Genomic DNA, 15,023 nt, shown 5'->3' with positions numbered 1-15,023 from the left:
CATTGTAGCTACTGCAGCAACACATGCATGGCACAGTTGTTGTTCCAAAGTTTGCCTCTGTTCCCTCTGTGCCGTTCTCATCCTGCCCTTTACTTGTAATTGCTTGTCAACTCCTTTGGGACGCTGCTGTTTTCCACAAGCCAGAAAAGAAATAATTTTCTCCAAAGCCCTCCTGTTGCTTCCCCTCCCTTCACTTAAGTGTCTTAACACTCCATAAACAGCTCATTTATTGGCTGAGGGCCTGGCCTGCTGGGGGACGGAGAGCAGGAGGTAGGGCATGCCAGGGACATCCAGACCTGTAGGACTCCACACTGGAGCTGTGTTCCTAACACCAGACTTTAACTTGTGGTGCTCTGCAGATACTGCAGCTGCCATTATAAAGTACATGCTGTTGCATTCAGTATGTATACCAGTAGCCAGTAGACATCCTGGGAATTTTGGGATAGTGCAGTTAGCATACCATGTATTGGGACATGCATCTGTATTTATTAATATTCAGAATTTTTATTAATTATTTAATTTTTATTTAATTATTTACGTCATTTTACTAATAGTGCGTTCAAATACCCATATTACCAGTAGGGCTGGGCGATATATATCGATATATTTTTAAATGTGATATTTGTTATGTGTTACTATATTATATATTGTTTATTTTTTATTTTATCTTTTAATTTTGTATTTTTTTATTTTATTCTTTTTACCTTAATTTTCTCTTTTCGCGTTAGTGCTTCTTGCTTTGCTTTATATATATATATATATATATATATATATATATGTTATATCATCTGCCTCTCATCCACATACACACGGATACACGCACACTTGTGATGCCGATCGTTGTACATTTGTGTTTTTCTTTGTTGTTGTGTATTTGTCCCTCATGTCACCTTGTTTGTTACGTCATTCCACCAATAAAATATAATCTTAAAAAATAAATAAATAAATAAATGTGATATGTAATTAGACCATATCACATAAATCGATAGTTAAAAAAACATTATTTTATATAAATGCTGCCGTTACTAGGGTTTGTCATATTTAGTTCTTTTGTAATGTTCGTTATTCTTTTCTCATATAAATATATTTATTTCAGAAAAAGGTTGGCCTATTTTATTTCATAGGCTATTTTTATTTAAGATATTTTTTTTATTGAAATATGCACTTTATGGAGCTTTGATCTTAAAAAAAAGGTACTCCTGTTATACATGTTATATAATATTTCAATAAAACTACTTGTGACTTGTAATATTTTGCTTTGACTGAACATTTGCTCTCACTTTGTGATAAAAATATCAGGATATATATCATATATCGATATTCAGCCTAAATATATCGGGATATGACTTTTGGTGCATATCGCCCAGCCCTACCTACCAGACTATTTAGTATGCCAGAAAAGTATTTAGTATGTCCCCATACTAAGTATGTCAAATGCATTATGCCAAAACTTAGCAGAAGAAGCTCTTATCATTTATTAATTATTTGCATCTGTATTTATTAATATTCTGAATTTGTATTAATTATTCAATAACCCTTATTATGTTTATAGTCTTTTGATCGCTGAAAATTATTTATAAGGCTCGATTTTCTATGGAAATTGAACTTATGTAACACATATCAAACCAGAAGCTCAGGAATGATCAGCCTCACATGCGACTGAATGGAAATGGCAACAAAGTAAAAAAGTGTTTGCTGCTAAAAGACAGATTCTCCCATTATCTTTGACTTCAATTAGATCTATAAAAAACGTTACTATCCATATTAAAAGATAATGGGGGAAACAGCATTGTGAACAGAAAAAATAAGGCTGCTTGCATCTCTTTTGTTGACCTAAAATTACATAGGACAATCAGAAGACAATTGACATACAAGTCTTTTTAGTGATAAACTGTAGTTGAATCAATTATCTGACTGATCTTTACAGTGGTATGAAACTGCTGTGATGTGGTGATCCATCAGTCCCATCAGCCGTACATCACACTAGTATAGTAGTACAGAATGTACAGTTTAGCTGGAGCTCTGCTTATTGTACCACTCTGCCATCTAGTGTCATGAGAGGTTCATTACAGCAGGGAGGACTATAGAGCAGCCGTTCCCAAACTTTTTAAGCCACGCACCCCCTTCTATGTCCCAACAGGGTTGACGCACCCCCAATCCCCCACACCTTCAAAATAAACAAAATGCAATTAGCTTTTTATAGCCATATTAAAGGCGGCATGTTTAATCATGCTCAAATGACCAGAACACACATATAATTAAATAATCACCATCACAACAATGCGGTCTCACATTTGAATTCATCTGAAACACTGAAACACAGTTTCAATATAATGCAACAAAATTATGCGCTAGCTTCCACTTTTAAGAGTAAAGAGGATGATGACAGGCTCAGGATCAGAGGCAGAAAGCACATAAGTTGGGAAAATGTTATAATATTTGAGCCGCGTTGAACAAAAATTGCAGCAAGTTTAAATGAGCGTGGAGCTAAACAACCCGTCATCATAACACAGGTTGGAAAATGGAAGAAGATTACTACTGCTACGCTTAATTTTAAGATGAAGTGCATTTTGAATAGCCTGCATTTATTTATTAATTAATATTACAGTTTTTGATTTGACATTTTACAAAGGAAATGTTTATTTACACTTCTTTATTGTGTGGGGGAAAAAAATGTAATTGTGTAATTATCAGACCGCCATTACATTTTTCATCTCGCGCACCCCCTAGCAACAGCTCGCGCACCCCCAGGGGTCCACGCACCACACTTTGGGAATCCCTGCTATAGAGCATAGTATTTGCAGATAAAATCTGGACAAATATAGGCTTAGGCTGATACTGATGGCAATATTTGCTCAGATGGCATATCAAAGCAAGTAGTTTGTATAATCTGGTGTCATTTTATATTTAAACATCAGAGGCCTGTTAATGGGGACACTGCCATGGCAAGAGTCTTGGGGGAAAAAGTAAGCTAAGTATGTGTCTCAAAACACTTTTGCACAACAATGTTATGAAACGTTGTATGTTGTATTCAGTAATTTGTATAAACTTACCATACAGTATGATTTCAGTTAATTTTACTCCTCTATTAAAGGAAAAGTGTTGCGGTATTCTATATTCTTCTTGTGTCACTAAATCCCATGAACTTAAGACACACTTGATGCCGCCCACCAAATGAATGATTACTAATATGTTGCGATTTATATTGTTTTCTTATTTTATTTTGTTTTCGCTGCTATATCTGTAGCCGGATGATTCTTCCTTTTAAATGTTCTTTAATGAAATGATAAATTATAAGTGTATAGAGCTGATATTGACACTATAGACAACTGAATTTTACAGTATAACATTCGTCGGGTAAATATGAATGTAGAATTTTTTGTCGGGTAAATATGAATGTAGATTTTTTTTTTTTTTTTTTAACAGTATTGCATGTATGTATGTATTAATTGTGTTTGTTATTGTTTTTCTTGTATGTACTGTTTTTGTTTATGTTGTTTGTATGTCATGTTCTATGTCTTTTAGGGACCCCAGGAAGACTATCAGTCGCCAAGGCGTCAGCTAATGGGGATCCATTCAATAAACAATAAACAATAAAACACCAAAACCAACGAAGAATGTTTCCTGCTAACTGTGCATCAAAGCCTGATCGTGAAGCAGAGCTCTATTCTGCCCTACAAAGTCTAACTGCAGTAACTACACAAAAGGTAAAACTGAGGAAAAACTGCATTAAAGTTTTTTAACGTGTTCTAACTGGCCAGCCAAATGGGTTATAGGTAGATAAGTGATATGACACTTATTTCTACATGTATTGATTATGTACTTTTTATACTAAAAAATCATGATGATTTATTTGACCTTTGACCCCAAAAACGTAGTTCACTGATTCTTGAGAGTCGGGACAAAACATGTCCCACATAGACAAGTCTTATTTATATCAAAAATAAAGAAATTAATAATGATTTTCATACTCACAAAGTTAGATCTAAAGGAATTGTGAATACTGATGTTAAGTTTTAGTATAGATAATTACTTTTTGGGGGGATATTTGTTTAAATGTATGACCAGTGGTAAGACGGCCCATGTTATTTCTCTTGTCCTCAGCAAGAGGTCACAATATTCACCAGCCCCAAAAAACTTTAAAAACCTCTACAATTGTGAAAACATTTATATCAAATCAAAGATAAGGGTTATAAATGTATAAAACAATGTGTGCCATGAATATCTAAAAATATTTTCCATAGAAATCTGCCTATCAAAGTTGTGTCCTCTGTTTCTGTCAACTCCGTCAGATTTTTTCATAAACCTCATTAAATCGGGCAATAGCATGGTCAGCTATATCCCTGAGGGTCCCTTTTCATTCTGCTAGCTGTGGTGAATGCATTAATACCACACAAGGTCTGGTATGTTTGACATTTTTGATATTTTAGATGAACAATGTCAATTTTCCTATAGTCACAGCTGGAGCATGTCAACACCGTCTCTCCATTATGATACATTTATTAAACCATAGTGTATTCAATGAAAGTATTTTATTGAGATTATGGAGACAGCTAGCAATAGCCAAAAAACTAGCTAGCTAGCTGCAGTGTTTTTTTCTCTAGAGGGAAAAAGGAGGCCATTTTGTCAACTCCGTCAGAGTCAACTCCGTCAGGTTTTATGTCTGACGGAGTTGACATATAGTCTGACGGAGTTGACAAACCCACCAATAATTGCTTAATGTGCTAATTATTATACTATTTTTGAACATAGTAAAGGCATAGAATGTTATTTTAGGGTTTTATCTGCACAATAATGTATATATATAGCATGCAAATACACTATTTTACAATATACTTGGGCTGTGGTCTACTTATTGAAACTTACTGGTGGCTAGCTAAGACCATTGCTGTGGACACTAAACATCAGGATGTGAAAGTGGAATTTCTGCATCCCCATGGTCCAACCGCAAAGGTTAAGCCTAAGTGTGGCAAGAAAGATGTCTGTTTCTGCCCACTTCAAGACATCATAGTAAAACTAATTGGAGATGCATCACCAGTCCAATCAAGAACTCGCGAAATTTACAGTATTGTTCCTGACGTGATGGACTTCATAGAGCGCGAGCATGTCCGACCCCTACTGCTCAAGTTATAAGTGCCTCATGACTGCATTCATGTTACAGCCTAGTGTATTTTTTTTATGCTTGTTCCTGTTCTCTTCTTTTCCCAAGTTTTTAAGCATGCCATGTTTTGCAACACCTATGGCTGATTGTTATAAGCTTAATGACATTTCTTCACTTGTTGTTTTTTTAATAGTTGGAAATGGTGCAATTTGTTAAAGTTTGAAATCGTGTATTTACAGTTTGTTTATTACAGTTGAATTAAAAATGGTTATTTAGAGTTATATAGAGTTGTTATTTCTTAATCTTTTGTCACCTCCATCTGTTTAAAAAAGCATTTGTTTATTAAACAGAAATGCAAATACAATTTCGTCAACTCCGTCAGTTTCCCGTCAACACCGTCAGATCTTCATAATCAGATGTATGTTTTTGTAATTTTTTTGGGATAAAACAAATTCTTTTTCAGTTTTTATTGTTTAAGTAATAAAAGATCATCAGATCTACACCCTCTTGTGTCTTATTCATTTAAGGATGTTTTTCTTTAGTGGCAAAATAAAAGATAATGTTTGAAAATGCAAATTTTTAGAAATCTGTGTATTCATAATTGTGTGAAATTAAGCCTTTAGTTTATATATTATATTTGATTGCATATCAGAGTAATTAAACACTATTACAACATACATCAGAACTTAAGGTTCTTGTTGGGCTATTATAACTATATAATTATGTACTTTTAGTGTGTCTGACGGAGTTGACACAAATCAAGTTTTTGAAGTAAACATGTGAATTTGTTAAAAATGTTTTTTAACCTCCAGCCTGCACCTTTACATGGTTAAATAGCACATATCTTTATCTACATGAATATATAACTCTAATCAATATAGTGTACATTTTCAAAAAAAGTTTTTCACAAAGTGTTTTGTCCCGACTCTCAAGAATCAGTGAGTTACGGCTTTGCTGTAAAAGGTTCTAATAGTAATGATAAACAGAATGCAGTAACTCTAATGTTGTTGTCTTCTTTCAGCTTTAATATTTTGTTTTCAGTGAATAAAAATGTTTCAAATAGTTTTTTTATAAGTGCATTTAAAAAAAAGTTTAACAACTCTACTCAAAGATTTGTGTACAACTAAAGGTACATTTCTTTGGACAAATATAATGATAACAACAAAAAAAGCTCATAAGAGTTTAGTTTAAGAGCCGATATCTAGACATTTTCCATGGTTTTCTTGATAATAACCATAAAAAGGAAAATGAGCTATTTTTGTTATCATTATATTTGTCCAAACAAATGTACCTTTAGTTGAACCAGGCATTAAAATGAACAAGAAATTGAAGAAAACAAGGGTGGTCTAATATTTTTTTCCATAAATGTATGTATACAGTATATATATATATATACACACATATGTATGTACATATATATATTTATTTTAATATATATATACTGTATACATATATATATGCATTAATTTAAATATGCATTGATTGCATAGTTTGTGTTTCGCAATTACACCCCCCTCAGAAATTTGTTGTTTTTAAAAAATAATTAATAATTATTATTTTCAGTCATAATCTGTCAGCAAGCTCATTCTTTAAAAAAATTTTAAATGAGAAAATTGTATCACTAACCCTGTATCAGAAATCATATGGAGTCGTGAGTTGACTGTATCCTTACATCCCTATATTCTAGTCGAAACCCCAAATACAAGTATTAATGAGAAAATGAGCATAAAATAGGTCCTCTTGTCCCCGTGTTCCAAAAACACACTGCAGTTTATTTTGGGTTAATTTCAATGGTTATAACATGAAAAAAACAAAACAAAAAAATGTAGGCCTTTATAGATGAATGAAGGACAAAAGCAAATAACTCCCACAGAGAGGATCACAAGTAGGTAGAATGGCTTCTGATCAAATAAACCCCATTCAGCCAAGCATGTATTAAATCTGCCTTCCTGTGAAATTATTCCAACAATTTTAATAGGGCGATATACTCACTCCTCCCTCTGACCCAGCCAGCGCCAGCCCTCTCTCAGCCAGCCTGGTGTCACACACAGAAAACATTCAGAGTGAATGAGCTGCAGTGCAGAGATAGAAGACAAGCAACTGGGGAGAAACAGAGAGTGGGACAGTGTTTACCTCCTGAGGACCTGAGCTTCCTCCCTCGTCACCACGCTGTCTGTGACTGCGCGGCCACACTTCTGAGGGGTGCATCCTGGGAGAGAGACGTGTGAGAGAAATAATAGAATATTTTGGTGCAGAGGTTCCCATAGCAGGGAGAGAAAGTGGCTGGTGGAGAAGAGCAACGTAGGGAGTTTACAGGAGATAGATAGATAGATGGATGGATGGATGGATGGATAGATGGATAGATGGATAGATAGACAGACAGACAGACAGACAGACAGACAGACAGACAGACAGACAGATAGATAGATAGATAGATAGATAGATAGATAGATAGATAGATAGATAGATAGACAGACAGACAGACAGACAGAAAGACAGACAGACAGACAGACAGACAGATAGACAGATGGATAGATGGATAGATGGATGGATGGATGGATGGATGGATGGATGGATAGATGGATAGATGGATAGATGGATAGATAGATAGATAGACTTTATTTATCCCAAGCTGGGAAATTACAGCGTAGCAGCAGCATTACACACAGAGACAATGACAACACAATTAAATAAAAAGAACAACCTAGGCATACTTCAAGCAATAAATTATAAAAATACAATAAAATACAATAAAAAATAAAGTGTCTAAAGAAGAGTATGTATTAAGGAGTGGAATAGAATTCCAGTGCAGAATAAATATGAATATACAGTAAAAAAAACGTTGGTGCTATGAAACAAATAAGGTGCAATGAACAGTGTGCATAAAAAACCACATAAAGTGCATAGACAGTATGTAATGAACCAGGTTATTATTTGTTATTGTACAGTGTGATGGCATGTGGCAGGAAAGATTTCTGCTCATTATTGCCACAAAATTTTCTTTCTCCGTGGTGGGCCCCAGACTGTGGAACGCCCTCCCCCTCCATGTCCCAACAGCCCCCACAGTGGAGTGTTTTAAGTCTCGTCTCAAGACCCATTTTTATTCCCTGGCTTTTTAACACTGCGTGAGTTTTGTGGTCCTCTGTGTCTTTTATTTATTTTTATTTATTTTACTACTTTTAACTGCGTCTTTTATTTTATTTTACTATGTTTATCTGTTTGATTGTATTGTTTTATTTGTGGCATCATTTTAGATTGATACACTTATTATTTATTGCTGATTGGTATATGGAATTGTTTGTTTTATTGTTGATTTTATGTACAGCACTTTGGAGACGTTTGTGTTGTTTAAATGTGCTATACAAATAAAGGGGATTGGATTGGATTGGATTGAAAATAGTGTTTTCATAACGTCAGTAAAGAGTTTAAACCTCTCTGTAAATAAACAAATGTTTGCTTTGGTTTTTAAAGAAAGAGTTTTGTTTTCAATTTCACGTTCTCCTGGTGAAATTAAATCATCCTCACATGGAACAGGTTAACCCTCGGAAAACATGTTTTCTTTTTTTTAAAATCGCCTGTTTGTTGTAGAAAGAAACTGTAAAAACAGGTATTATCATCAGAGTTTGAACTTTCCGACGGTCCCTGAACACGTCATCAGTTACCAACATGGTCTCACAGGAATCCATGAAATAGCCACGGATTCGCTTAACTCAAAATCCGTGGAATAGCCACGGAATCACTCAAATTTCCGTGAAACTGACACGGATTTCGCTACAATGCAGGTTAATGACAGTCATATCCCGTGGCTATTCCAACATACAAAGTGATGATGTACATTCACTGAGTGAAGATTTAGAAAATCAAACATATATTTCTCACTAGAAATGTAATTTTTATGCAGAAACTAAGTCAAAATATTCATTTTTTCACTAAAAATGAGAGAACTGTCCGCCATGTTTTTTGTTCTGACCGCCGGAACCTTGAAAGTCACGTGACTTGGAACAAACCAATAGGAACAAATATCCATGGAATAGCCACGGGATATGACTGTCATTAACTTGCATTGTAGCGAAATCTGTGTCAGTTTCACGGAATTTTGAGTGATTCCGTGGCTATTCCACGGATTTTGAGTTAAGCGAATCCGTGGCTAATCGATTTCACGGATTCCTGTGAGACCAGGTTCTCAGTTACGCAAATTTCTGTTATAAAAAAGTGACCAAAACGAAGCTAAAAATGTTGATATTTCCCTCAGAATCTCTTTATTCTACATGTGACAGTTAAAATAAAGAGTTTGCACTAACCAGATCCAAATATTCACTGAAAATCTGTTTACACAGAGCCGAGAGGAGGGGTCAGGAGAGGCTGGGAACATGACAATACTTCAATGTGGAGAAAACAGGGTTTTTTTTAAAACACATCATTTGTCAGATAAATTCAACTTTTTTTCTGGTTTCTGTCATTCTAACTGTGTTATTCTGCACAAAGACTGTTTGACTTGTTCTGATTGATTCCACAGAGCTGCAGGACTTTATAGAGATTATAGAGATTTTATATCATAACAAAAAGAAAAGACGCCCTGAAGAGGCTCGTTGGGGTTTTAGTGGGACAGACAAAATATTTTCTCTAGTTTATGAACTGAAAAAGCCTCAAAATGTGTCTTAATGTATAAAAATGTATTTTTATATAGTACCATTAAATGGTTAATACTCGTGCTCGTGGTTCTCTGTCGTCCGGAGTTGTTTCATTAAAGCTTCCAGCAGGTTCAGAAACGTGTAAATGAGATGTTTGTTCATTTCTGTTTTTTGGTGTTTGTTTGTTTGTATTGACCTGAATAAAGTTCTGTGCAGAAAAATAAATAAATAAATGATTGCCACAAAATGAAAAGCTTCCCTCCACCTCTCGACAATTAGACCTCTTTGCTGGCAGCCTGAGCCCCTGCTGTCTTTTCTTTAGGTACTCCAGTTTGAACTCCTTACAGCGAACACGTTTGATAAGACAAATTTCCACTTTGTTCTCTTCTTTCTGCCAAGGTTAGCCTTAAAAAACTGTTTAAAATTTCACAGGGGATTTGGGAGACAGCTTTATCCAGCAGAAAGAACCCTGCCTGCTGTAGGCTGTGTTCAGATTTTGGGGAATCAAGACTTCTTTGATTGGGATTGTTTAGTAAAGATAATATCTCCAAGGGCAAGAAAAAACATTGATGCTTCGGTTGTTTTCTCTAACCTTTATTTCAGTTTAGTCTTAACTGGAGCTCAGTTTGGGAGTTTAGTTAACCCACTGACGCCGGGAAAGCATTAGTGCATTTATACCATTGAAACCGGGAGCGCTGTTGTGTTATTCTACCATTAAGGCCGGGACAGCGGATATGTCATTTTGTAGTATTTGTAGTTTTTTCCACCTATTTTCGATCTCTTGGCCAATGAAATGCATCAGAATACATGTGGGAGTGTCGCAATGCAACATGGGACTTTTCGAGAACTTTGAAATCATGGCTGAAGACGACTATAGCGGAGGAGCTCAGCAGTAAGTGACAGAAGCGATCTTGATGAAAAACGCGCTGATGATTTTATTGCTGATCCGGACTTTGAACCCTCGGAACCAATCGACCGGCATTTATGGATGAGGAATATGTTTTTAGACGACATATTTTCACCAAAGAACAGACAGATTTGTGGTCATCTGGAGATAATAATAATATTATTAATAATATATTAATATTAATAATAATAATTATTATAATTGATTGTGATGATGATATAAGAAATCATGACTGTTTATGTCTTATATTACTTTATGCGTCGTTGAGTACCCTGAAAAGTGCAATATAGATAAAATGTATTATTATTATTATTATTATTATGATAATTTTTTTTTTTATTACAGTAGGCTAATGTGAACAATGTCTATTTCTTCCAGTGGTCATATCATGTTTGCATCTTGCTAATGGGCATGTATTAGTATTATGCATAGGATTTTTTATTCAGTCAAATGTAACATTTGCTGAGTTTGTTGATTTTTTAAAAAACTTTATTGAAGGTTTGGACAAATAAACTCAACTTCTCATGAAAGCCACAGGTCAAAGCTCTCAAATACTTGTTGAATTTCATTTCTATCTGCTACAGAGGCTGAAAAATCTTCTGTTGAATTTCCAGAAAAACTTCAGGTTTTAGGGGGTTCTTTCAAAATCGCCCAGAGGTTTTACAGGCATTTCTTTCCAGGCGTTTTAGGCCTTAATGGGTTAAACATGAATCACTTCAACAAATAATGTGATCAGTTCTGCCTCCTTCCTCTCACAGGTGCAACCCTACAGAGCCGATACAGTAATACTATGCTCATAGACATTTGTACTATATTGCCATCCTGTGGATTAATTACAGGCTGTTTCACACTGTTTAACATTCAGGAGTAAATGCCTTGAATGCTTTAACCCAGTGGTTCTCAAATGGGGGTATGCGTACCCCAGGGGGTACATGAAGGCACTCTAGGAGGTACGTGAGATTTTAAAATATACATATTATATTTTCTATTGTTTTTTCTTTGTTGTGTATGTCTTGTGTGTATGTGGAAAAAACTTCATAAACATTACAGTTAAAACATTACAGCGCTCAGTCACCCATTCACACACACATTCATACAGTGGTGGCTGCGGCTACCCTGCACTGCAAAAAAAATGTGTCTAAAAACAAGATAAAAACACTAGATTAGGTTTCTTAAATTAATATTGTTAAATCTAGAAATAAGCATGTTGAACGCTTAAAATAAGAAATTAACTCTTAAAACAAGATAAAATAAAGCTGCAAAGAGTTAGATAAGTGATCTTGTTTTAAGAGTTAATTTCTTATTTTAAGTGTTCAACATGCTTATTTCTAGATTTAACAATCTTAATTTAAGAATATTCATATACATATTCATATTTATTCTGCACTGGAATTCTACTCCTTAATACATACTCCTTCTTTAGACACTTTATTTTTATTTTTACATTACATTTTATTGTATTTTTATATTTTATTGCTTGAAGTATGCCTAGGTTGTTCTTTTTATTTAATTGTGTTGTTATTGTCTCTGTGTGTAATGCTGCTGCTACACTGTAATTTCCCAGCTTGGGATAAATAAAGTATATCTATCTATCTATCTATTTCCCTCAGATTTAGTGTTTTTATCTTGTTTTAGACACTCCTTTTTTGCAGTGTAGACGGTGCCACCTCCTTACAGCAACTTGGGGTTCCGTATCTTGGCCAAGGATACTTCCACATGCTCTACCAACTAAGTGTTACGGCTGCCTGCCGTTCTTTATTTATTGTATTGTTGCGCTGCATTACTCTGTCATTTATGTAAATTCAGCTGTGAGGTTGCCTGGAGTTGGTTGGACCTGAGAGACCGCCTACTTCCTGGTTGCCTCTGCTCGTCTGTGACTGGTGCGGCAGAGTTTCCTGCAAGGCAGCCAATCAGGACTGCAATAAACAGGCTGCACCTTATAAAAGGCTCATGTGTCCACAGTTCATGGAGGGTTATATCAATTTGTATAAATTAGGAGTATTGTATTATTGTCTGTCGCAGCAGTATTGTTTGACTGTCTGAGAGGGTTTCAGACAGTGTGTTTCTTTTGAACTTTGTAAATTCTGTAGTTTGTCACTTTGTTAGTTAAAGAACACCAAGAGTTTGGACATCCTTTGTTTGAATCTTAGTTTGTTTTGGTTGTTGTGTGAAAGCTTATGGGTGCTGACCTCCTTTTGTTTAAGCCAAGAGTTTGGTAATTTATTTTATTTGTATATTGTATTGTCTATTGTCAGCTCCATACAGTCTCTTTTTGTTGTATAAAAGTTTTCTCTTACTGGTTAATAAACACCTGATTTAACCAGAACCCCCCAGTGTTCCGTTCCACCTCATTTCTATTCCTTTTTCACATGTTACAGCTCACAAAATCGAGCCGGGTCGCAACACTAAGCGACAGACGCCCCAAATTTAATTTGATGGGTTTTCCAACTGCTGGGCCAAATTCTGCAACGGACCCAACTTCTTTTCATGAAAAACTAGTGAGCAGAATATAAGGTAGGTCATGTTTACACAGTGGAGCGGTGTCTCACCTGGATAGCGTTTGTAGTTGTCGTAGTCTTCAGAGCACTGGACGCTGTAGACCCTGGGCTCAGGAGAAACCAGCTCCCCCCTGCTCACCAGTGTTTCTGTGATCTCACTGTCCAGAGAGGTTATGTACAGCCACATGGCTGCCACACACACACACAGGATGAGCAGTAGCAGGGCCACGAGCCCCCGGGACCCCCTCCATGCAGATCCCTGCCGCAGCGCATTACCTCTGAGCAAGACAGAGAAAAGGTCCACGTCATCAGCTTTGAGCAATCCACAAGAAATATGTTTGGTTTCTTATCATCGCATCATTTAGTAAATTTATGGTCACAATAGATAGATAGATAGATAGATAGATAGATAGATAGATAGATAGATAGATAGATAGATAGATAGATAGATAGATAGATAGATAGATAGATAGATAGATAGATAGATAGATAGATAGATAGATAGATAGATAGATAGATAGATAGATAGATAGTTAGATAGATAGATAGATAGATAGATAGCTAGATAGATAGATAGATAGATAGATAGATAGATAGATAGATAGATAAACTCTCCGACAGTGCCAGCCTAAACTTAACATTATTATTATTATTATTATTGTAAAGGCAAAACTTATGGATGGAGATTTTGGATTGAATCACATTAGTTTATACAAGCAGACCCAATAAAAAACGGACAGTCGGTGCATAATATTGTATTATAATGTTAAATATGCTTTAAGAAAGTTGTTGGTAGAAGTCTTCTGAGAAGAGCCCGACAGATATATCGGATGACCGATATTATCGCAGATATTGGCCTATTGCTATGGGTATATATGCTGTCCATCATGCGCTGTTTGTGTTTTTTTACACAATTTATAATTCAGAAAATATTGCTTGGCGTGATATATATATATATACATTTTAATAGTCAGCAATTGACTGAAGCTGAACATTTATAATGTAGTTTATTAGAGGTGGTACCAGCGTATTGGCCTCTCGATACGATTTTATCCCGATATTTGAGTCCTGGTACAATATTATTGCGATTTTAAGCATTTTGCAATATGGTGATTATTGCGGTACAATATATTGTGATTTAACTGTTTAACTGTATTTTGTGTTCATAAAATTAAATTGTTAATAAGAATTGTTTTGTCAAACAAGAGAGAATTCTCAGTCTATTCATCTCACTTCAGTCTTTTTATTTCTCCACAATGAGAGTCAAACTTCAACTGCTCAGAATATTTTTGATGAAACTTTGCAGCATTATTTTGACAACTTCCCGACCCGATATCCAGACTCACCGGTCACGTTAGCTGGACGCACTAACCGGTCAGAACTGCTATGAAATTACTTTAGACTGGTTTAAGGACATGTAGAAAAAAATTATTACCAACTTTTTTTTTCACCTTTTAAGGCAACTCATGACCAAAAAATGTATATATCATTTTGATATTTTTTTCATTATCATTGGTCAATTTAAGTCAATTATACAAAATTAGGCCTCATTTCAAGAAAAAAAAGGTTATAATTAAAAATATATATTTTTAATAGTAATAGTGGGGGAAAAAAATCTTGATGGTTATGTCAACTTTTAGTGAAACTTTTTGGAAACATTTTTCATTTTTAGATGACAGCAAAAAAAGCTGACCTATATTATTATTATTATTATTTATTATTATTATTATTATTATTATTATTATTTTAAGTTGACCTATATTAATCGTATGTTGAAAATGATTTGGGGTCAAAAAGGACCCCAAGAGTACAGGAGGGTTAAGCATATTTTCATGATAAACATCATAATATAGTGAATCGCAATTATTTTGGTCAAGACAAATGTG

At 34.9% G+C, this 15,023-nt stretch overlaps 1 protein-coding gene across 2 annotated transcripts in view; it reads right to left on the bottom strand.

Annotated features, from left to right (window-relative positions):
- Nucleotides 1-15,023, bottom strand: part of uts2r2 (urotensin-2 receptor 2) — a 43,060-nt gene that overhangs the window by 26,682 nt on the left and 1,355 nt on the right. For both annotated transcript variants that reach the window (XR_009389392.1, XM_059324222.1), the window contains exons 2-4: nucleotides 13,189-13,415; nucleotides 7,235-7,310; nucleotides 7,094-7,136 (exon numbers count right to left, since the gene is read on the bottom strand). Coding sequence is in view for 1 of the 2 variants with exons in the window: in XM_059324222.1 (XP_059180205.1) it covers nucleotides 7,094-7,136; nucleotides 7,235-7,310; nucleotides 13,189-13,415 (346 nt within the window). In the remaining variant the exon portion in view is untranslated. The remainder of the gene's footprint in view (nucleotides 1-7,093; nucleotides 7,137-7,234; nucleotides 7,311-13,188; nucleotides 13,416-15,023) is intronic.

Source organism: Centropristis striata, chromosome 21 (genome assembly GCF_030273125.1).
Source record: "Centropristis striata isolate RG_2023a ecotype Rhode Island chromosome 21, C.striata_1.0, whole genome shotgun sequence".
Lineage (NCBI taxonomy): Eukaryota > Metazoa > Chordata > Actinopteri > Perciformes > Serranidae > Centropristis > Centropristis striata.
This window is presented reverse-complemented; position numbering and strand designations above follow the sequence as displayed.